Below are 25,392 nucleotides of genomic sequence, written 5' to 3'. Positions count from 1 at the left end.
CATGGTTACATTTCTTTAGGCCCTTATAAGCAGCAAGAATTAAAATAATTTTGTCCTGTCTATTTATTTTAAACCCTGTCGAGGATACTAGAAACATATCAATCATTTCATAATACTTATCGATTTTTGATAAATACTGTTATCTGACTATATGTATAATTTTAAAAGCTCATGTAGTTGGGGCAATGACCTCTTCCAATACCTGTTCCAAAACCTTTGTTGAACAGGTCCTGCGACAGGTATGTGTTAGAATACATATGATATTATATAGTAAATGTAAATGAATTTACCTCGAAATATAAACATAACAAATGCCTTTTTAAATTACTTGAATAAATAACTATTACTTGCTTTTTTAATTAGCAATTCTTTAAATTTTACATTAGTCATTGTCACGTTTGAACTTACAAACAGTTGAATTTTCCCTTATTCTTCTGTAAGCACTGCCGAATTGGAGAAACATATTATTATCGCGTTATCTTCGAAAACAAAAACAGACACAGTTTTTTACATTGGTGGAAGCCAGCAACAACAATATCCGTTGCACGAATTGGCAGGCGTGATATGGAAGCATTTCCGTCTTTCGTCTGATGAGTGGTCTAGCTCTAGTCTAATTTTTAGTCCTTCGGAAGTGAAATTGATGCATAGGATGGAAATATTATCTTTCCCTGCGTTTCCTCATACTTCGATTAAAGGTACTGAGCTCATCTGAATTCGGCGAATACAAGTGACCGCTTGCTCGTTTGCCCCCTTAAGATATAAAAAAAGAGACAACAATATGCGTGTACAGTGTTTTGGCATGGAAGTGTGATTCATTTCATACATTCTTCACTTCTTAACTTTTTCTATATTTTTTAATGCAACCTTTTTAATGAAAGACTCATTTCAATAGTTTCTGTAGACCCTACAATACATTTCTTCGTCAGCTTGTAAACTCTCATCTTTGTTTCCTGGTTGTTAACGCCCTGGAGACTCTAGAATGTCAATCTGGACTAGGTTGTAAATCAATAATCTAAAGAAACTTATTTAACTATCTGAAAACGTACTTCTATTGGATTTGTTTACATTTTCACATTTGTAGTTATGTATGGACGCCTATTGTTTCTTAATTAAATTATCTAGACAGTTACATAATTCATCAGCGTATAATTAATTTATGTTTAAGGAAATTATGCGGTGGATTTTCCATGATTTATTTGTCTATGATGAGCTCATATTCTTATATGTTTACTATCATTACAACTAATGTAATTTTAATACTAGCCTGGTTATATGTTTCCTACAATACCGGTTCTGATATTAAAGAAACTAGGAAATAATTTATGAAATATCTCTACGTAAAATATCTATGTGAAGTAAAATTACTTTTAAAGAAGATTCTACATGAACCCGCGGCATGTGACGTCATAGTATTAAATGGATAAAGTTAAGAATGCCAGCAATAAATATATACATATATTTTACTGAATCTCCAATTCTTAATATAGATGTACTTTCTGTACTTTTCTAGTGATTTTTGACAGATCGAGATCATTGACCTATTTAGTATTATTTAAAACGAGTTGTATTATAATAACTAGCTGATTCCCGCAAATCCGTCTGCGAGGACTTAAAAAAAAACTTAATTAATAGCCTATGTGTTCTTCCAGACTATGTTCTACATCTGTGCCAGATTGCATCAAGATCTGTTTGTCTTGAATTGAATTGAAATACGAATTGTCGAGTAGAAATTAAAATAATACAATATCCACGTAAGGAAATAACATTTTGTTCTAGTTACAAAATCTAAATAAAACGAGATATCGAGCATTTGATGGTTCACTAGAAGGAAATGGCATTTTTTTCGTTTTACTGAAGATTTCGACTTTTCATTTGGAGTTATAACGATTCCACTGTACTACTAACACATTAGGGTTGATTGCAATTTATACACCTCAAACATTGTCACAAAACAAACACTAGCATGCACCACTGACTACATGCCCTTGAACAATTCTCGCTACAACCGGTTACTTACACATAAAGTACGACAAATCTTACACTTGTTGTAGACAAAGGGTTAAAACGGGTTTTGTTAAAAATGTCTACCAAGTAAATTCCAATTTTCAAAGCTGGTACATAATTGTACTATGAAAATTGATAGGGGGAAAAAATGTTGATACTTTTTTTCTAAAGACTTATAAATTGTTACTTTTGCTGCGTAATTTTAATAACCTTACCTAAACTAAAGCAAGAAAGATATCCTAAAATATTGTCGCATAAATATGAAAAACAAAAAAAAAAACATTTTGTAATTATTAATGTCTGAACTTTCTTTAAGAGCTCATTTTTATTGTTATACCGTAACATAGTATATCAATGAAACACGTGCTTAAGTTATAAAATAATATTACTTACCTTCTAGGCTACATTTTTCACAGTCCATTCCATCTATTGACATTTAGTAAACATATTTTTAGTATAATAAATAAAATGTTCCACTTATAATATAAAGTTATTTAAATAAACCCATTTTTATAAGTTTTATTTGAGGAGAGAAGGGAATTTAGAGTTTACTCAAGCGTGCCAGTTAAATATAAGGGGGAACGTTGTACCCAATTCTTCAACTCATCCTCTCTCTACCTTTTTTCGTACAGAAGCTCAGTGACCTTAGCACGAATATTTCTGACAATCGCCTTCGTATCGTCATTGTCAATTATATCAAAACAAGCTGCCCGCGACACCGTCTGCGAAAGAAAAAAGTTAATAAGTACTTTTTTTTTAAAGTGGGGAATGCGTTACGCATACCACCGCGCCTGGGGATGGCTTGGTGGTTATGTTGGACTCTCTCCCGATAGGCGGGAGCATACCAACTACACTCCACTGGTTCCCTCTACCTCACCGAGCACCGGGACGAGGGCACACTTGTCAGTATTCGTCGACACGTCCTGGTGGTGACCCCGCCCTACCCTAGCTTACATAGACCATATATGTTCAGACTATGTTCTACATCTGTGTCAAATTTCATCAAGATCTGTTGAGCCGTTCCGGAGACACCTTCTAACAATCATCCATCCATATAAATTCTAAACTATCGCATTTACAATATTAGTAAGATTAGTAAGAGATTCTTGGTATACTTTACGCCTGATAGGCGCTGCACAAATTGTGACAAATATTTGTGCTACGCGGTACGCGCACAGAACTCTATTAATCTTTTATATATCTCTATCAGCTGTAATACATGGATCATGTCACTTCATTCTTCTACCAAATTAAATCAATCATTGGTTGAAACAATTTAGACCTGATAGTTCCGAGTTACTACACTAGTCTTTTGTTTTGACGTACATTGTACTAATATGTTCCATTGCCGTACGACCTCCTTTAAAAATAACTCGCTAGGCGTGGCAGTGAACGTGTTAAGACCGTGAGAGACTTTTCATTCAAACCTAATCTACTCACTTATCAGTAACATCGTGACTAAGACGTTTATAAAACGTTGCATTTTATTCAAATGTACAATGAGGATGTTGCTTGTAACAATTTAATAGACTACGAATCTTAACAGCTTGTAAGTTTACAAAACCAAAATAGACAAGAATAGCAGTGTGTTAGGCAAAGAGATTCAAATAAATAAATTTTAGAGCGGACATTACAAACATTTCTAAACAAACATTTTATCTTACTAATATTATAAATGCGAATGTTTAGATGGATGGATGGATGGATGGATGTTTCGTGATCTTGTTGAAATTTGGCACAGTTGTAGAGCATAGTCTGGAAGAACACATAGGATACTAATAATGTTTTATTTAAATTCTGCGCGGACGGAGTCGCGGGTGACAACTAGTTAATCATAAACTTCAGAGTGGAAGTTAAATTTACATTATTAATATTAAATAACAGTTTTTGTTTATTTATTTATAATGCTTAAATTTTAATAATCTATTGTACGTTTTCTAAATTTTTATGAATCACATTTTTAGAAATACATTTAAATAAAATAACCAAACAAACCGTTAAATTAATCATAACCTTGAAAATCTGCCATTATGAATATTGTTTCAACTATTGTTATCACTATTATTGTATAATAAAATAATTAATAGTAAATAAATTAAATAAATATAATCTATTGGTACTATATTAATTTACCAGAGGGATTATCATGGAAATTTGCGATATGCGTTTTCGTAATGTCATAAATAAAATATGTCGAAATTTCTATGAGATTTGTTGTTGTAGTTTACACCTGATACAGGGCTGTACAAATCTATTGCGAATTTTTCGATGCTGTAACGTATACTGTCTCGCAAATTTCGTGCTAGACCCTCTGATCTCACTCCTTGTAAGTGATACAAAATATGTGTAAGTCAGGAGTAAATTCAGATATGACGGCATATGGAGATATATGGAAGAATACATGCCGACCCTCCGTAGGGAAATGAGCAGGGCAGGCACAATGAAATATGTAGTATAATAAATAAAATAAAGTAGATACATTCAGATGGGAAAGATCTAAGATGTAAAATAAATATTTGGCAGGCTTTTCACGACCCAACCGTCAGTTGGCGGACGCATTAGCAATGCAAATGGCCGTATCTATTACAATAAAATAGTCACTTTTATTCAAAGTTCGTGTATCGAACTACAACAACGTTGTATTCATAGTTAAAGAATTAAATTCCCTACCCACTTGCGTACGAAGCGTCTAATGGAATTTTTCCATTGACCTGATCGTATCCATAGATTCATAATTCCAACGGGAACACACAACAAACGTTGTAGCGTGTTTCAATTTTTACAAGCTAGCTATTTTTTTATGTTATATTATTTATAATGTGAAGATAAGGATGATGTCATACCGGTATAACATGCAGGAAGACACCGTAATAAATTTATAGTAAAAATAATAATAATAATCATAACCACAACTTACCAGCATCAACATATTACTAAGATAGACTAGATAATTGATGGTACGTCTGTTTCACTGCTGTTATTTATTTATATTAACAGATGATATTTGAGTCTCAGTCTTTATTTGTAAAAAATATTTATAAAATGAAACATAAGTTACACAAAAATTTTAATATTTAGTGCTGTCGCAAATTACAATATAACTATAAATTGTGGTAATATCTGCATAAAGGTGAGTATAAACTAGAGCATTTACTTGTAACAGAACAACGAGCCGCTCTATGATTTGTTCTAGTGTAATAGTTCTTATACAAGTTTGAGGTTATGTTGAAAATAACAACGAATTGCCACTGTCGAACTATATATTATCATTATTAGCTCACTATACGTCCCCATCGAGGGGCTCGGAGCCTACCCTAAGTTTAGGGTGACAAGGCAATAGTCAACCACGCTGGCCCTGGCTGGTTGACTTCACACATATCTTTGAATTTCTTCTCAGATATATGCAGGTTGCATCAGGATGTTTTCCTTCACCATAAGAACATCGGATAAATGTATTGGGATTGGTAATTGGGATTCGAACCCATGACCTGCAGATTACAAGTCAAGTGCTTAACTTCTGAGCTCCCGACGAACTATATATACGTAAACAATATTATTTGTACAATAGTGTTCAAAGTTGTAAGAATTTGGATTTAAAATTAAAATTCTAATATGCAAATCGTACTTAAATTTTATACATTAACTAAGATATTACTGCGTACTTTTTTGACCGTCTTCAAAAAAAGAGTCTATTAGTAAACTCAAATCACGTGCGATATAAAAAACCGGACAACAATATTTGACAACGGCATACACATGTCTGGTTTTTCCGACGATCCTTTTGCTCTCTAATTTAAAAAACGATGCGTCATTGCGGTAGGTTTTGATATTTTAATTTGCTCTTAACTTGATATGGTCACATAAATACGATACCTTCGTAGTAATATAGAAAATGATAACCGATCCGCTGGGCACAAGTCAAACTAAATTATGTTAGTTCACTAGGTTCAGAGCCTACTCTAAACGTGTGAACGCATAAGAGCTTTGCGCATACATGTGGCTATACAAAGTTAAATCTTTGAAAGACAAAAGTTTTTGTAATCTATATTACGAAAAGATTGCAAGATTACTTACCAGAATTATTCGATTGTTATCATTGTCAATACCAGTTATATAAAAAGCATATAAGGTTATTATTAAGGCAATTAGCAATTCTATAAATTTAACAAAACAATACCGCCTCATTCTATTCGCTTCCGTCGATTGTTTAAAATTAATTACATCGACGAGCTTTGACTTTTAAGAGACAGGATCTCACAAGCGTATTATCCGCTGACAAATAACAACGAACAATAAGTTCTAAACTCGCTTGCTTGTGCGCAAATTTTCGAGTCAGTATACGTTCTTAAAGACCTTAAAATTTTACGTGACTGCATTATATGCACATGTGTAATTGTCATTGCTCCACCACGACGAAAAGTAGCAGAATTTATTAAGTACAACGACAGTACTTTGTCTGGTCCTTTTCTCTGTAGTCAAAGGAATTACATCGTCGAGTCATCAATGCATAGAAAAAGTGGCTCAATCAAAATTCTCAGAGCACACCGTCTACCATTTTAATTAGTGTTGCAATATGACGAGAATTTTAAGTATGTAATTCGCCTTAAATTAAAATGTTTTTAATGCCAATGTCTTTGTTAAAAGGGGTGGAATAATTACATGTCTATTAGCAACTTATTTTGGTATCTGACATGTCATTCATAATTCATTTAACATGTTTATTTAATCTGGGGATTTTTCAAACAGCTACCTTCAATGAATTACGCTGCTTTTAATTTCATTAGACTATACTATTTGGAGCATAACATAATAATTTGTAAATTATACTGAAAATTTCATAACAGTGAATAAAATTATTCGAAAAGAACTTAGTGTTAAATTTACAAGTGTACATCCTATATCAGTCCCTGGTGGGGGCATGACTCCGGACAGACTCGCACGGCAAATGCACCGACATTAATCAACAGTGCACCCCCAATGCGGAGCACCTGGAATTAAAACCACCTAATGCTGGTCAACAAGAGCTTTATCTGGTTCATATTACGTCTTATATTTGTTCTTACATTCCTGACCAAGCATGATCATTAACACGATCTACATATGTTACGTGTTACGTGCGTCCTAGTCTTCTAGATATCCTGCGTGCAGAATACTGCATGCAGGAAATCTAGAAGACATGGCAGGCACATGTGATCTGTGCAAAAAATTTTTTTTTCCACATATCACATGTGCCCTACATATTCTTCTCGTTATTGTGCACTCTTCGAGTACTACGCACAGGCTCTGCTCTAGCCATGGTCGTTGATACGAACAACAAGAAATGAAAATGTAATATTTGTATCGTTATGGCCCTTTGCAGTGTTCCCTCTATAATAATTACTTTATTACTTTCAAGGAGTCAAAACTTCGCCTCTTCTTAAAAAGTAACAAATAGCAGTAGGTTGCGTAAATGTCGTGATAATAGTGTAAAGCAATTAGTCGTATACTACTGATCGACATTTTTTCATACAGACATAATTCAAAACTTTACCTTGGTTATTGTTTCTGCGACGCTGTCGCTTTTAATTTCGAATGCCTACAAATTCCTCGATAGTACTTACTTATATTATAAAATGATCTTTTGTAAAAGCAAATGAAAAATAGTGTCAAAGACTAAGTAAGGTGGTGATAAATGTGATAAGAATTTATTAATTTTAATATACCTTATATTTTTTCAGGAAAACGAAGAAGATATAGGTGACCTGTACCATGATGATGAAAATGGCGCCGCGCTGCTTATCAGAAGACATCCGAAGAATGGAAAGATCATAGTGGTAAGTCATATATTATATCATGTTCTCAATGTGGTCAAGTGCTAGCTTAATCAATAAAATAAAATGTACGCCAAAATCTTGTTAACTTCAAATTACATACATAGCGGCCATTATTTAATTATTTTTTTTATTTAACTTCTAAGTTGATTTTGTATGAATGTCTGCATTAAAGTTTTATTATTATTACTATTATTCTATTTGATTTTGTCATCAGAAATGTTGTATTTTTAAGGAAATTGTGAGCATAGCAACCAGAAATTGTTTTTTTTTTTAATATATTGAAATTCAACAAATTCAGCCTGAAATGTACAGAGTTTACCGTATTTGGTCATTTGGAACAAAGCATATTTTATGCACTGTGGAAGGCATTGGGAAAGGCTTATGCCCAGCAGTGGGCAGATAAATGATGATGATGATGATAATATTTTTTTGGTTTTTTAACCGTTAATAGAATAAAATGATTACTTTAAGAGGTTACTTAACCTCGATCCAATTCATTACGTGTCCGTTTGCTTCTTTATAATATGAAAAGGATTTAAAAATAAAGTTCTATGTGAACAGTATGAGGAAAACGCTGTAACAATTGAAATCCCTATACACTTTATGATAAACAGTCTTTGAATGGAATATAAATTTGTTAGTTACATTTAATATATCGCTCTAACAATGTCGATGGTTGCTATAATCGAGTACGAGAGTGATTTTAATACACTTTTTAAGAGTAAAATAGACGTTTATAGAAAGAAAGCGTGTGCATATTTCTCTTTGACTTTGAAACGAACATAAGATTTATATCAAAAATTCGCTAAACTGGAATCTTTGTTATTTAAACATCTTCTATTTGTATGTATTACATAAATGTATTTATATATTCGTATTTGATATGCCATATGTAGACATAACAAACCATTGATTTGGATTTTCCTTTAATAATATTATCCTAATAAACATATTTGTAGTCCTTTTTGTACCAGAGGTATAGTACTACATGCGTGTGGTCTAAAACAGAATCATTCGATGCGTGGGGGAACTGGTATAGTTATTGGCTTGGCTCACTGACCTAGAAATTTAGATTTATTTAATACTAGTCTATATTTATAATGTTGTTGACTTAAAACAGATTATAGTTATTGTAGACTTGTTGGTCAATTTTTATTTGTTTGGGTGAAATTCCAATGTTTTGTTATTTTGGATAACAGATGGCGCTAGTAATAGTATGATGGGATGCCTGCCAAATATATAATTTAGCACCAGCAGTTTCAATTTTGTTGCTGAGTGAAAAGCAAAACTATATTATTTTAAATTGTTTTGTTGTCCATAGGAAGGCTCGATAGGTCACGAACTGGTGATCAGACCTATCCCAGATTCAATGACGACCGCAGCGCAGGACGACGAAATGTTCCTAGATCCCAGCAGCATGGCCGACATGGTGTCAATAGATACCGGCTTACCAATCGGTAAGTTATAACTAGTCCAAAAGTTGTAATGGTAAGTAGAACGCTTGAATCGTTTTGATTATTTCTTTTAATTTATATTTTTTAAGGTTACATCGCCTCTTTTATACTTCTATTTTCAATTTTCACTATAAAAATACAATGTTATAACAAGAGAAGGAATTTGAGTGTTTATTAATTATTTATTCTAGAACGAATTAATATATTCAAACCTATAAAATATTATATAATTTCATATCATATTATGTATATTTAATAAGCGAATCAAAGAATTAACTATGACTATAACAGCATGTGGTCAGATCTTAAAATATTACGAAATTCTTTTTACTTGTTTGTATAAAAGTGAGAGAGATGAGATAAAAATTATTTTTTTTATATAATTTGATTCATTAGTTTTGGTCAGAGTGTAATAATAATCGCAAAGAATGATAAATATTTAAAGGTAAACGGATGATGAAATTGAAACGTGGCGGTTAATAGCTATTTGATTATACTATTTGCCTAATTAATGTCCTTTTTCCCTTCTCACCATTAAGTATAAGATTGGAAGGGGAAGTAGATTTGACGGAGAAGAGAAAATATTCTCTTTCTGTGAGTCCCCTTTTCCGTCGATTAAACAGGCAACGTATCTGCAATTGTGTACTTCTGTAAACAGTGATCGCTTCTGTATTTGGCAAATTCAAATGGCCGCTTGTTCGCTTGCCACCTTAAAACATAAAAAACACTAAGATTTTAACTGATATCCGTAGATATATTCGCAGATATGGATGTGTATTTATAATAATCCCGCAAAACAGTAGAGTACACATTTATACTTTTATGATCAGCGCCATCTGTATTCAGATAGATAAACTATTTCCGAAGCTTTTAACGCATATTCTTTTTCCAGTGAAAAGGAAGAAAATAGACCAAGATAGGTTAAAACAAGCTCTCCAAGGCGCACATCATGTTATCATCAAAAGGGATCCCGCTCAGGGAGATCATCTCAGTGACTTTGGTAAGTAACACATTAGTATAATTTAAGATTTAAGTCATTTAATGTTGACTAATGATGGAATTAAACATGTAGTGAATACCATTCAGCACATTGACAATTCCACAAATGTGTAAGTTACGAGTAATACCTACTAAATTAGTAGTCTGTTGTCAAGCTTGGAAATTAATTATCTTTCTAATTGTAAAGCTGAAATGTCATGTTTCCGAATAACAATAATATTTAAATAGAAATACATGTTATTATTAACTGGATTTGGAATAAACTATTACACATAAAATATACAACGAACGATTTATTAAAAAAATACAATATATTCGAGATCACGATTTGAACCTATGACTTGTACTTTTGAATTATTTATTTAAGTTTGGGCAATATGTGAAATAGTTTTTTTAATAGGCGCGATTTTAAAATGAGGTATTTTACAGTGGCATCTTTGAATGATTAGTTATTAACACTCAAAAGGGAAAGTGTTAAAAATGTAATGTAATTAAAAACTAATAAACTAAAAATAATAAACTAAGTGCCATGACTATGGCCTAGTCACCTCCTAACTTGGGGTAGGCTCCGAGCCCCTCAGTGGGGACGTATAGTGAGCTGATGATGAAGTGCAATAGAAAATTCATCAAAGCATTATACCTAATTAATTGAAAACTTGAATGTACTAGTAATAGTTAAATAATAGGAAAATTACTAGAAAACAGCTGACCAACTAAGCCATTAAAGTTCGATTTGCCAACGATCTTGTCTAATTAGCAAACGTAATAAAGATCGATTGATTATCTGTGATGCGAAAAACCAGTTTGATTGGACACCTGCGACTTTGGCGGAAGATTGCCGCCTGACATTTTGATATATATCACATAAATGTGTTAACTATACTCGCCGGTTGAAAACATGATCTAGTCATGCGCATCTTTACTCACTAAGCAACCTGATATTTTGCCAAACACATAAAATCATATCTCGAAGAACTTTGTATGAAAAAAATACTTTTTAAGTGTATCAGATTTGTTTAAATTTATGCAATTTTTAATATAGTATATTAACGATACTGCAACATTTTTTTGAAGCATTTCTATGAATGTTTTTGTTGTCATGCTTAATATTTTATCAAAAATAAACCTTAACATTACGATAAATATTTTTGTATAAATGCGAATGTTTAGATGGATATTTGATGGACAAGGTATCTCCAGAACGGCTAACGGATCTTGATAACATTTGGTATAGAACACAGTCTGGAAGAACACATAGGCTACTATTTTTTTTATTCCACGTGGACGGATTAGCGGGCGGACTCATTCTTAAATATCACGTATTTCTAAAGTGTTTAATTTGTAGGTTTATTAAAAAAAATATCTTAAATGTAAACAGTCTTCTTTGGATTTTATTGTTGCTAACAATTCAATATTGTGTTCTCATGTTACACATGTTCAATTTAACATATCACGGTGGTATAAAAAATACAGACGCGTTAAAAATCAGACTAATCTCATTTATTTTTAAACACAATAGGTTTATTATTCATTGTATAATAATATGATTAATCTTTTTATTTAGATTGTACTTAATGAATAATATATATTGATCCGATTACAAATTTTAAACCCATCATCACGATCTCTCCTGTCAGAAGATCGGTTCAGTGTTGAAAGAAGATATTAATATGCTGTCGCCCGCTACTCCATCCACGTGGAATTAAAAAAAAAACTTAATTAGTAGTCTATGTATTCTTCCAGACTATGTTCAACATCTATGCCAAATTTCAGCGAGATCCATGTACCCGTTCTGATACCTTGTAACAATACATCCAGACATTCGCACTTATAATATTAGTAAAATGTTGTTTTTAAACAATGCAAATATTAATGAACGACAAATAGGTGCACGACTCTTCTAACTCGAATTACAGAAAGGTATCTCCAGAACCGTTGAACGGATCTTGAAGAAATTTGGCACAGATGTGGAACATAGTCTGGAAGAACATATAGGCTACTTTTTAAGTTTTTTTTAATTCCGCGCGGACGGAGTCGCGGGCAACAGCTAGTATTAATATAATCGTTAAAATACGTACGTGCAGCTGTCCAACGCGCATACTATGTTAAGTTATATATTGCACGGCATTCGAGACATCGATTATGTTAATAATACCGGTCTGTGCGCGAATATCCACATATCACGTGATTTAACTAGTATTTTGAGAGGCACCATTTCTATGTTGCCGTGGGTTTCCACTGTAGGAACTATATTGTCATAAAAATATTCATCAAAACTTACATTTTCATTGAAAAATTTATTTATAGAAATAGTTTCTTATTAACGTAATAATTATAACAATTCGTTTTTTTTAAACTGAAAAATTTTGTAAAGTACACCATTTTTTTAAATATGTCTATAATTTTTTTTTTAGATTACTATTAGATGCAGGCTATAGTTTCGATGAATTTTGCATTTTAGGACCATAATCTATGCTCAATTGGCGGGAAAGGCACTCTCACTAATATGTCAATTTATGCAAAATGGCCGCCGGAACTTGATTATTATCTGTCAAAGTGTAGGGACTAGATATGATTCGTAGCCGGATTATGTTACCGGACCTAATTAACAATGAATGCAAATAAACCGCCCCGTCTATTTATTGTAACAGACTAAATGAACGGAAACATTCAAGTTCAACACCTTTTGTTTTGTTATCAGACTACGTTGTATTTTATCCTTTAAACGATTCAAGTTCTATAGATTTGTAGTCATAGCCGGATCTATTAATAACTGTTAAACTGTTTTATAATATAATAAAATAAGATTGTAATAAGTAGTCATAATTGCAATTATCAGAAGAATTGTAATTGCTTTCTTAGCCTTCAAAAAAGTTTGAAAATATTCAATCTTTCTTGCAGTCTCGAAAGATGTAGTCCATTTTACAAATTACAAAGGTGACATATAGTGGCCAGTGTTGATTATTACCAAATTTAAGTTGCTTATAAAATGTATCTTGATTATATTTATTAGAAATCCATAATAGTAAATTTAAATATTTCAGTTATCAGTTCCTATTGCGGAAAATATTTTAATGTGCACAATAAATGTTTTTAAAACATCTCAGTTGTGCTTATAAATTGTAATTCGATGTATTTTAGTGTTGCCAGAAACAAAATAGGTAATAAAAATGTTTAAAATCTAAACTTTATGAGCGGAGGTCATAAGGTCAAGTCGTAGACCGGTCTTACGTCATTTATATTATAAATTCGTAGATTCGATGTTTCTTATTAATCTGTAAATGAGAATGTCTATGTCTTTGTCGAAAGTTATATGATATTGAAAATTTGGTAATTTATGAAAATTACAATTTTAATATAGCAATAGACAATTTTTTTTTTATTTGGTATAGAAATACTTTTATTCCTCTTAAAATTGTTTAAACTTAATTAATGGGTGTTAAAGTATAAATCTAGACTAGGTCCGTATTTGGTGAACACAACTTCAATTTCACGCCTGTGTTGCAAACTGTGTTGGAGGTTTTTTTGAAGAAAGTTTTAAATCACACATTACATGGTTAACTAGATATTAATAGTGATTAAAATTGATTGTAATTTCAAAAACCGCTAGTACTGATGTTAACTTTTGTTCCAGCATTCATGGAGCCGGATCATATTGGCAAGAGATACAGACGGAAGCGGTCTACAGAGTCTCACAGCAGGCAAAAACGAGAAGCCCCATACGTTATCTACCCGGAGATCCTGGTCATTGTGGATTATGATGGATACAGGTTTTACAATACTTTCATTTTTACATGTTACTTGATAGTTATTGTACAGTCTTTATATATGAGCTTTAAAAAGGTAAATAGAAAATCCAAAGGTGTTTTGTACGTTGTGTGTATTTACAAGTTAAAAATGTATATAATTTGTCCTTTAGTGTGTTCTATGAAAGGATTTCTTGAAAAAAAAAACACCGAAGTCATGTACACGGTATGCTAACAAATACCATTTTCATATTTATTAGAATTATGTCTAGTTTTCATTATGTCAGTACAGTAAGACAGTAAAGCTTGTCTGGCACGGACTGGTTTAGCCCACTGGCGACAGTTAGTGTTTACATTATGCCAGTTGTATGCCAGCGCTGATTTTGAGCGCTACTGGAGTAATGTAAACCAAGGATTATAATCATGAATCGTAACATTAATTTCAGATTACATGGCGGTGACAATGTTCAAATCAAGCGTTACTTCGTATCGTTTTGGAATGGCGTCGACTTGCGATACAAACTGCTTAAGGGGCCCAGAATACGTATATCCATCGCCGGTATTATTATATCTAGGGTAAGTGCTTTGTTTTTGCAACTTAACGAAGACTATACCGTGGGTTGAAAACATATTGTTATCTGTGTTTTGTTAACAGAGATGACGATATGTTTTATACAGAGATTATGGTCTCAGAAATCCACGGTAATTATTTTTATCACCTATTATATTAAAAAAATTATTTTATAATGAAACACCATCACTGTGATAAAAACATTTAATAGTTATTTTTTTTTTATTATAATTTTTATTCTATTGTTGTGATATTAATTTAAAATTAACCATTTCGTCTGTTTCGATACAGAGTTCTTCTAGAAAATTCTTCTTGGATTTCGGATAACCTTCCAATACAGCTTCTATCATGTCAGTGCAGAGCCTTTTACGTTTTCTAAAAAAAATATTAAAGTCAAAAAAGTGAAACACAAATTATATATATTCTATGTCTTTCAGAAATTAATTTTGTTAAAAATATACCTATATTCCTTTAAAAGTCCCGCATGTTTATCTATTATAGCTTTTTTAGCATCCGCACTTATAACTTCAGTTGAAGAACGCAACGATTCCAATTTATTTTCTAAATGGCTTATATTATTTTTCTTTTCGCTTATCTGTGAATTAGCAGTTTCCGTTGTAGGCGTTGATAGTAACTTTTTAAGTTTCGACTCTGATTCTTTTAACACGTTATTCTTTTCGGCCAGTTCTTGGGTGACGACTTTAATTTGCGAATCATAATCTGCGAGAAAAAAACCATGACCTTGTTTAAAAATCGATTTAAGAAAAGAACAATCTCGATTTACGTTAAATCGATAAACAATTTAATGAACCGGTTTATGAAAATTAATGATTTGTTAACAGATGTTCTTTTCAACACTAAAACGTGTACTGGTTGGCGATAGCATAATAGAAAAATGTCATAAGTTAGAATTCCATTTTCTCGTTTAATAAATGGTGTCGTTTTCAGTGTAGAAATCCATGTAATATCAAGCATATGAACTTAAGTATAAAAAAATAATTAATTTTAGTCTATTGTTAATGCTTATCACAAATCGATATGTATTAAAATTTCCATGTGAATAAAATTAATTTTTATTTATTATTTTTAGGTTAACTGTAAAAATATGACTTATATTTTATTAAATACCTTCCACATCGCTAATTTCTTGTGTATCTTCACATTGTATAGCAACATAAACTTTTTGTTTGCCATATAATTTACATTTTATTTTTCCCGCCTCAGCCAACGCGTCCAATGTTTTCTGTATAACAGACTTTGTGTAAGCCCCTCTCAAATTTACTGTGACATCGGCACAAGAATACGGTCTATTCGTATCTTGTAAATATTTTAACACTGTTTCACTAGCCATCTTTATTTATAACCTTTTTTACGTACGCTCTAAATCCGCCAATTCAATGTTTACTATTTTTTTTAAAATTTTGGATAAAGGTCAATATCATACAGCCAACACGGTAGATATATTTTTTAAATTTTTGCGACAAAGATGTTAACAAAATGTGTTTAATATAAACCAAAGTGCAGATAATATTTTGGGGATAATTAAATCTTTCTAGTATATATAATTTATATACAAATCCCACTAGCTTTTTTTGACACACATATTTGACGCAGCTAATCATTTAAATTTTATTTTGTTGTATATTTTAACTTCGTAGTTATTTATTTTTGAAATTTTATTAATTTACATTCCTTATGATTTACCAACTTAAAGATTTTTTTATCAATCATAATAATCTTAATCTACGACTCCGAATCTACATAAATCCTCCCGTCAAATTATAATTTCTGAACAATAAGTTATATTATTTAAAATCTCAAGCAACTGGTAATATTTTATTTGCAGCTATTGTACCGAGCGCTTTATTACCATTAATCAAAGATTTGCGAAGTGAAGAAAATGTTATTGATGAAATCGAAACCTGTTCGTTCGGAAATTTGAATAATTGAATAAATCTGTGACATCTGCATTGTTAATAAGATCGTTGAAATTATTTCATTGTTTTTTGAATATCAGTTCTGTGAAAATATTAGTTACCGTCTGTCGCCTCTGAAACTAGTTTGATCTATGAGATAGAAAATATACAGATAAATAATTTTCGATTATTCAAGGTCAGGAAAGTTTTGTTAATCATCACGTTGCAACTTGTCCCGTTGCCACGTGAGTTCGATATTAATAAAATTACAAATACACGTGATGCATAATAGAATTTAAATTTATTTATTAGGTTATGTAAGCAATTTTTGTTTCGTATCTAGGACATTTTTATAAGATTTATTTTCAAAATGAGTTTTCACTTTATATTGTATGTAGCAGTCCGAAACAGAAAATCAACAGACATTTTCTGTAGAACTAGGTACTCAATATAATTGGCAATGGGCAGGGCACATTGCTCATTGAACATAGCCATTGAGGTCGAAAGGTTTAGGAATGCCAACCACAAACTATTACGTCGTATCGATTTATTCATTCATTATTACTGAAATCAGTCAGGGGACTAATTAATCAATCTCCATTACTCTGCCACATTCAGTCTTACTCTTACTATAGTAAAGGATTTCTCTTATGTAAACATATTCGGTTACAGGGTCGTGATGCCACACCTTACCTGGAAAGGAATCGAGTTGGCCGCGACGCTATCGACTCGGCAGCTGCGCTCACAGACATGGGCAAGTATCTCTTCAGAGAGCGGCGGCTGCCGGTCTACGATATCGCTGTTGCTATTACGAAGTAAGTTTTTTTTTAAATCATAGACAAAGTAATGTAGAACATTCAATTCTTTTCAGCAAGTCTTGGTGTTTTAAAGATTTCGTTTCTGGATGTACTCGGACCAACTGTCACAATTTTGTTATTAATCTCTTATATCAAAAGATAAAAATTCATACTTAAGATTTAACTTTAAATCAAGAAAGTATTTTTTTAATGTGCGCTGTTAAATTATTCAAATAATTGTCATAGTATTTAAAGCCAAAAATATCAAGGTTCCAATTTGTTACTCCCTGTACAGATAATTAAGATTTAGTTAAAAGTGTGAACGGAAAATCAAGAAAATGTTTGTCAATAACCTACTATGGTATATTTATGAGAAATTTGTACATCAAAGTTTAAATTATGAAACAAGATATGAAGATACTTTAATAACAAGGCAATAAACTGAAATGTTAATAGTCTATTTGCAACAATAATTTATTTATGATTTCTGAATTTAGGTAAACACGATATCGATGTTTAAATATAGTATACTGTGGGAAACCGTCGCTTAAATAAATGACTTTATGTAAATTTATATACTTTACCTATGAATTGCAAATAAGGTCACTTTAATTACTTTATATGTGCAATTACATAAATTTTACATTATATGGAAAATTGTTTAGCGATAATATCATGGCCAGATTGACCATATGATATTATCGTTTGAACAAATAATTGTATATTCAATAGTCAAATAATTCGTCTTAAATTCAGTTCTCTGGCTAAATAAAAACTTTCACCAATGCAATTTTAAATTGACCACAAAAATCACCACCATGATTTGTTGTTTATGGTTGACTTGCGTCTATTTCTATTGCAAAATGACTTAATTTCATGATTTATTAATTTCGTGCATAACCAAGATTGGAGATAGGTAAGTATGTTTCATATTTTATAAATCGTAGGTGTTTTAAAATTTGGCGCCATTATTAAATTTGTTTGGAATTTGATACATGTTTTTTTTAATTTGCTGTCTGATTAGACTTAGACGAAGTATTGTGAAGATGGTTAACGTAATTTCACATGCAGGTATGACATGTGCCGGCGACGGAAGGGTGGTCGCTGCACGAAAGGCACCGCTGGTAAATTTATTTTAAAAAGATGTTTATAGGTCTACGGCTGGGAAAATAAATCAGCATTAACAGAAGCTTAAAAGTCAAATAATTTCGGCTTAATTATTTTAATGTTAAAGGTAAAGGAATCGGTAATGGCGCTGAATGTTTCCATAGACAATATTTTACATTTAAATTTTTTAATGCAAAAGTAAAAAGTATACATATTTTTAAATTTAAAATATGCAATTGCATAAAAAATTTGAAAGTAAAATATTGGCAAACGTTTACGTAACAACGGCCGCTTACACAGAAACCAGACTGTTTTGACAGAGACTTTGTTTCGCATGAGGTACCTATTGTGGGTATATTCATATAACAAAGCCGACATTACCCTACTCTTGATAGAGACAGGGATGCATTTGATAGAAACTTATTCAGTATGATTTATTTCAATCGCTTTCAGACTAGACATGTGCAGGAGACAATATGCAAACGATGCGTGCAATAGGGGGACAGCAGGTACGCGTGATTCGTACATTCATGGGCACGCCTCATTCAAATCCCACTCCTCTGTACACGTCACTACGGGTTCATATCCCTTACCGCAATATCCACTACCCAATTCCATGACTGCATCTGCACTTGTCAATAATATCTATCTCTAGCAGTCTATTAGTTGATTTCTTATTGTTTTCTCATGTATATAGATATTCTATCAAATATTTAGGTATCACTTCACGTCTATGACCATTATAAATTATTTATTACTTTTTTTAGATATGACTTCATCGTTGTAAATGACTTGTACGTACAGTATATTGTAAAAGCATGCGTTGTTCAGCTTATACGTATTATAGTAACTTTATTTTGCATGTTATTGTAGTAAATTACAAATTACCCATCTATTTGTTACGAAATATTGATTGGTTTACGCAGACCGTTTGAAAAGATCACTAGAACATCGTATAGTAATAAGAAAGTTGCGTAAACGCACAGACCAGTCGGCCCTACCTTACTTAAATGACACGAGGACACAGACCTACCCATCTGCAGGACATCCAATTACATCGAAACGATCTACATCGATTATCTGTGCAATAAATTAAAAGAAAATATGACTGAAGTATCTAGACAATATAAATAAAGAAATGTCTTTGCAAAGTTACGAAACGCTATTTTAAAAGTTTTAAAAAATGCAACTTAATTTTAAAACATATGACTGATACGTTCATAGACTAAATAATTATAGAAATTTCATGTAGGCTGATGACTTACAGATAAAAAATGTACTTAATTGAAAAAGGTACTGGCCACTATTGACATTAACTTTTTTTCAATTAGAAACTGCATGCTGTAATGTAGATAATGTTATGTAGTTTTTAAAAAAAGCTGCATGCTTTTTAAATTATATAAATAGAGCTTTATAAATAAGCGGTAAAGGAACTATATAGTTAATAAGACATATATTTAGTATAAAGCGGCGATTGGATCTCAATAATTAATGTATTTATTATAGCTTTGCATGACTAACATTAGACAGTATTTATATACTTATTAAATTTCGTATTTAGTTCTTGATACTTTTCTATATCCACATATTCAAACATGTCATGTAAGTACCTACATTTCCACTTTAAAAATTACATCAAATTTCAACTACCCTACATTGTCATTAATTCCTTATTTCCCATTGATCGTTACATTGCCTTACAGTTTTTTACTTATTCTCACTTTTCTTTGATAATTCGTAAATGTAAAATATAAATTAGTCTTTGACGGTTTTATTTATTTTTTATTTTGAAAATTAAAATATTAATGTTGCCAGTAGTTACACTCTCTTATTATTTATTTCTACCTATATTTTAATAATAATGAAAACGAACAGGTTTCGCATATGTGGGCGGAGCGTGTGTTGTCAACAAGAGATTAGAAAAAGTGAACTCTGTTGCTATAATTGAGGACACCGGTGGCTTTTCCGGAATTATCGTAGCGGCGCACGAAGTCGGCCATTTGTAAGTATTGTTTTTACAAAGTAATTTATAGTAAAAAAATAATTATATTACTTGCCAATCGCGCGAGTACGCGATACTCGCGACGCAAGTATGCAATATTGGTTTCGAAGATTTTTGTTGCCTTGTGTTCGAAGGGCCTAAATATCACGTGAAATGACATTTAACTATTATAATCAGACCCCTTTAAGTTTCTCAAGGGACCAATGGTAATAAAAAAATTAGGGTAACATTATTCATGCAGTTTGGGTACTAAGTTTGTATGTTTTAATTTTCAGATTAGGAGCAGTGCACGACGGTAGCCCGCCTCCATCGTATCTCGGTGGTCCTGGCGCAGAGAAATGCAGATGGGAGGACGGCTTCATCATGTCGGATCTCAGGCACACCGAGAAAGGGTTCAGATGGTCGCCATGCAGTGTTCAGAGCTTCCATCACTTTTTAAAGTGAGTATCGTTTTTATTTAATTTAAAATCGTAACAAAATTATCTAATCTATCTAATGGTATTTATATTTTAAGATTGAATCTCATTTTGTATGTGTGGCCGAATTGAGCTTAAAGTTGCACATTAGTGACCATTTAACAATTCTGCAGTTATTCTTAAAGAACTTTCTTGATTTATCTTTTAATTCCAGTGGTGACACGGCGACATGCCTGTACAACTCGCCGCACGAGGACGACTCACTGCCGCGGGTGTTGCCAGGCCGACTGCTCACTCTGGATGCGCAATGCCGCAAGGATAGAGGCACCAGGTTTATGTCATATCATATAACTGTTTTAGTTAATTAGTTATAGAAGGAAATAGTTTAACAGTCACAGTATCACAACGTTTTATTGTTCGTCCTCGTTGTATCTTTATCGTTCGTTTTATTGGTTTATAAAAGTGTAGTAACTATGTGATGCATTGCGTTATTAAGAAACTACCTCGGTAACTTTTTAGTTTATTGGTTACAAAGATACAATTTTAGTAACTATTTAGTTTGATTTTGCTAAGGTTAAATGAACCGTAATATCACTTCTCATTTGTTACTTATGTATACTAATATAAGAGGGAAAGATGTGATTGTTTGCTTATACTGAATAGGCTCCGAAAGTAATGAACCAATTTGAAACTTTCACCGTTGGGTAGCTACACTATTCCTAGCTGCGATAGGCATTATATTTTTAAGTTAGCTTTTTTAAATCCAACGGGCGAACTCGCGGTTTCCATAGTTACTTATGTTGTTTGGTATGTACTATGATGTTTCTTCGTACTTATACTTTTTTAACTTTGCTTCCTTTTAGTTTGAAACAAAGGTTTATTCGCCTGATGTTTGTGATTCCAGCGCTTGTTTCAAAGATGAGCGCGTGTGCGCACAGCTGTTCTGTTTCGACGCTGCGAGTGGCTACTGTGTGGCGTATAGACCTGCAGCTGAGGGCTCGCCGTGCGGGGATGGACAGGTAAAACTTCTTTTATAAACTTGAAACTTGATAATATACATGCCATAGTGTACAACCATCCAGGGTCTGAAATAAATATCTTCATACTTAAACAAAAGATGGCGCCTTTGAAAAAATATAGCAATAACCCCAATAGCAATAATTGCTATATATATCAACAAGGTGTTTCATCTCATTTTCTTTTCTTCATTATCTGGCCATTATTTACTGATCAACACACTGGCAACACTTAATTATTCCAGTACTGTATAAACGGGCGCTGTATAACGGAGCACGAGAACATAATCCCCGACTACTCGCAGCACACGCCGAGCTACGTGCGCCCCGACACCAGCCCGTTCTTCGGAAACATCACGAGGTCTGTGTCATTAACATTTATTGCTAAAAATATTCATAAATTAAACTGTTTTACATACTTTTACAAGATTCTAAAATATTAACTTATGGCCACATTCAAAGTTGTTTAATTGTTACTAAACGAGTCCTAGGAACTTTCTTAGTTCCTATTATACAACTTTCTAAATGAAGAATTTATGCTGATGTGCTCTTCTAGTAATTATAAAACCGAATTTAGGTATAACGGAGTACCTGCATTAAACTTTAAGTTAAAAATAAAAGATTTCTTGAGTAAATGATGTACTAAAATGTGTCTGGAATACATTTTTCAATCTACGGAATTTTGCATTGTATGTTACAAATCACAATACTGACGAACGAATGAGAAGTACCTTATCTCATTTAATAGTCAGTTGGTGTAGATTTTATGGAGACATTACAATAGTTACTAATATAAATTATTTTTTGCAAACACATGCACAGTACCGGGGACACAACAAAACCATACGTAGCTAGCACACGAGCGCCACCTGTAACACACCGACAAAACTACTATTCAAGTTACAAAAAGAATACAAACGCAGAAAATGCAACAACAACAACTACTACTACTACTACAACAACAACAACAACAACTACCACCACAACAACAGAGAGGCCTTACAAATACAATTATTACAACCCATGGAAGACCACAGAGTATAAAACTGAAAAACCAACAACTGTCAGTGTCAAAACAACTGTCACAAAGAGTACTCTACCAAGAATATCAATATCCACCACAAGAAGCCCATATGACTTTAAAGATTTCACAACATTAAGACCAATTGAAAAAACAGTATCTCCCAAACATGGTTTCTTCAACAAGGACGAACTGGACAGTTACTTTAAACCAACAACTAAGAATCCATTCCCAGACAAAGGAATCAAATCTCTCTTCAAGATAGGAACTTATTATTCCCAATCAAAAGCCAGTGACAACTCAATAAGACCGGATGCAAATTCCCAACAAGTTCAAATAGAACCAGCGAGACTGGTCTTCTCTTACCAAAGGAACCTTACCTCCGGGGAATTGATACAAACTTAGGATAGATGTGCCAAATTAACACTTATTGGTAAGATTTTAAGAATGAGTTTGGACCGCATGGATATCATCTTCCAGTCGCCTCATATGGATTTCATACCTTCTACATCTTACTTTGGATTCTCGCACATTTCACATGACATGACTATTGTATTACACCGCAGGTTGCAATTTGTTATTCAAAGTTTATTTTAAGTAGACTGATAAAATATAAAAAATTATGCAGATTAATTTTACATAAAATGTGAGGTATTTGAAATAAAAAAGAGTTAGTTTAATACAAAGACATAATATTAATCAATTCACAACATCTTCTGTATTCGAAAAGATGCTCTTTACATAAACCAAGCATAAAATATTTTAATATTGGATAAATACTACTCAGAGTCCCATTACAGTTAAGTTACCCTTTATTAAATCTGATTTTTTTTTAATTCTTTAAACAGATTGCAACCAAATCGTCCACCAAAACCATGTGTATAAATAAACCATGTATATGAAATCATATATACTTCAAATACTTACCAAAACATTTCGATACATGTCCAAAGCTTTCACCCAACATTTCCCAACAAGTAGATAAATCAAAAACCTTTGTGTAATCCACTTCAAGTGACACTTGTATATGTACATATTGTTTTCTGTCCTTTGAAAGCAAATAGGAGAAAACAGTATGTTTTTATAAAACAGAGGAAAACCTACTGTCAACGGTATATATTTCTCAATATTCTTGAGCATGAACTTGACGATCTTATAAATATTGTATATACTTTTATTTCAACGTCTATTAGTTTAGTTGTTCGTATAGTATTTACATCACTTTCATTTACAGCCATATATCCAGGATCAATTTACAATCTTTTTAGCTATTCTACGTATAAGTAGTTATATTTTATTCTGTCACTGGCAACGCACATTACTTCTAATTTATGAAATTAAACGATGCAACTTAATTTACAGGCTTTGGTTAAATTTAAAGCATAATAGACGTGTTTTATCCGTTTTCTGTTATAACTTGTCATTCTGGCAAATCAGCTGATTTACCACAGATAAAAAACGTACTGTTAATAAAATAACCTCAACTTTTTAATAACCTGTCATCCATAAAGTTAATTTTGAATTTAGAAGTAGATTTTATCGTTCAGTTTTAAAAGTAATATTATTGTTCTGTTCCCAGCAGCCGCCATTAAAGAAACGAGCGGACAAAACCCTGAAGACTGCTGCGCTGGAATGACGAGACTAGTGGTGCTTACGCCGTCTTTGCCTTAAGCCATGGTGTCTTCACTATACCAGTCACTACTTCCAGCCCCTACTTAAAATACAGATTGTGTTATGTGCGCGCAAACCCGTACACAAGAATATTGCCGATACATTATAACGATTTATAAATACTTATTGTGCGACAAACTTATTTCGATCAGTGGAGTTCGGGCAGATACTTCTTTCAGATCATATTTTAAAGTTAAACTATAAATATAGAAAATCACACATAAGATTAGATAGCTACAGTATGACAAGGATTTTTTGACTTATGCCCACAAGCTCAGATAAGTTTGTCGGACTTCTGAAGTAAGTTTTTAATCTGTGACGTTGATACTGGCAACTTTTGGTTTTAAAAAGTATATCAATATTCAGCGGGTAATTGCGGGATTGTGTCGCACTTGTACGTGTGTAAAATGTGTCTGAAGACGTGACTATAAAAGTGTCAGACACAGTTCTGTGAGTGATATAACAATGTGATTGTGTAACTATTAATGAACTATAAGTACATTAGGATATTTTAATATTTTTCTTTCGTATAAATACGTTCGGAGTATCCGACATGGAGCCGTTGTGTTTGCGATTTGGTTTTGGAATCATAGAGCAATACTCTCTTTTTAGTCTATGGACGTTCGTTTAGAAACGGTTGTATAAAATATTCTTAGTATAAAAAAATGAAACTGCCAATTAGTGCCTTTTATGAAGTTATATAAAAGATCTAATTAGAACTCTTTTTTCTAATAAAAACTGAGCTTTCGGCGACTGGTTCGCATTTTTTGAACTTAGTTGAACTATGACTTAGTTAATATTAAATTTTTTTTATCATTTATGTTTTAAACTGAATTCATTCTAAATATAAATCTTGATA

The 25,392-nt window shown here is 32.3% G+C and overlaps 1 protein-coding gene and 1 long non-coding RNA gene across 6 annotated transcripts in view; one reads left to right on the top strand and one right to left on the bottom strand.

Annotated features, from left to right (window-relative positions):
- The window catches only part of LOC106718655 (A disintegrin and metalloproteinase with thrombospondin motifs 16), a 102,159-nt gene extending 76,874 nt beyond the window's left edge, over positions 1-25,285 (top strand). The window contains exons 4-17 of one of the 5 annotated variants that reach the window (XM_045684617.1): positions 7,722-7,817; positions 9,139-9,274; positions 10,164-10,271; positions 13,905-14,040; positions 14,463-14,592; positions 17,176-17,318; positions 18,372-18,424; positions 20,283-20,409; positions 20,685-20,849; positions 21,040-21,156; positions 21,730-21,844; positions 22,087-22,202; positions 22,664-23,295; positions 24,442-25,285. In XM_045684617.1, coding sequence (XP_045540573.1) covers positions 7,722-7,817; positions 9,139-9,274; positions 10,164-10,271; positions 13,905-14,040; positions 14,463-14,592; positions 17,176-17,318; positions 18,372-18,424; positions 20,283-20,409; positions 20,685-20,849; positions 21,040-21,156; positions 21,730-21,844; positions 22,087-22,202; positions 22,664-23,267 — 2,046 coding nt within the window. In that variant the 3' untranslated portion in view covers positions 23,268-23,295; positions 24,442-25,285. Of the gene's footprint in view, positions 1-7,721; positions 7,818-9,138; positions 9,275-10,163; positions 10,272-13,904; positions 14,041-14,462; positions 14,593-17,175; positions 17,319-18,371; positions 18,425-18,860; positions 18,917-20,282; positions 20,410-20,684; positions 20,850-21,039; positions 21,157-21,729; positions 21,845-22,086; positions 22,203-22,663; positions 23,296-24,441 lie in introns of all 5 variants that reach the window. The other 4 variants (XM_045684616.1, XM_045684615.1, XM_045684619.1 and 1 more) reach the window with 4 other exon arrangements.
- On the bottom strand, positions 15,797-17,272 carry LOC123722522. The gene is made up of 2 exons (XR_006756503.1): positions 17,197-17,272; positions 15,797-15,830 (listed from the first exon to the last, which is right to left on the bottom strand). It is a non-coding gene; the product is annotated as an uncharacterized LOC123722522 (long non-coding RNA).
- Positions 25,286-25,392: the final 107 nt, after the last annotated feature.

This window comes from Papilio machaon, chromosome 26 (genome assembly GCF_912999745.1).
Source record: "Papilio machaon chromosome 26, ilPapMach1.1, whole genome shotgun sequence".
Taxonomy (NCBI): Eukaryota; Metazoa; Arthropoda; class Insecta; order Lepidoptera; family Papilionidae; genus Papilio; species Papilio machaon.
The sequence above is the reverse complement of the archived record's forward strand: the minus strand, read 5'-3'. Positions and strand labels throughout refer to the sequence as shown.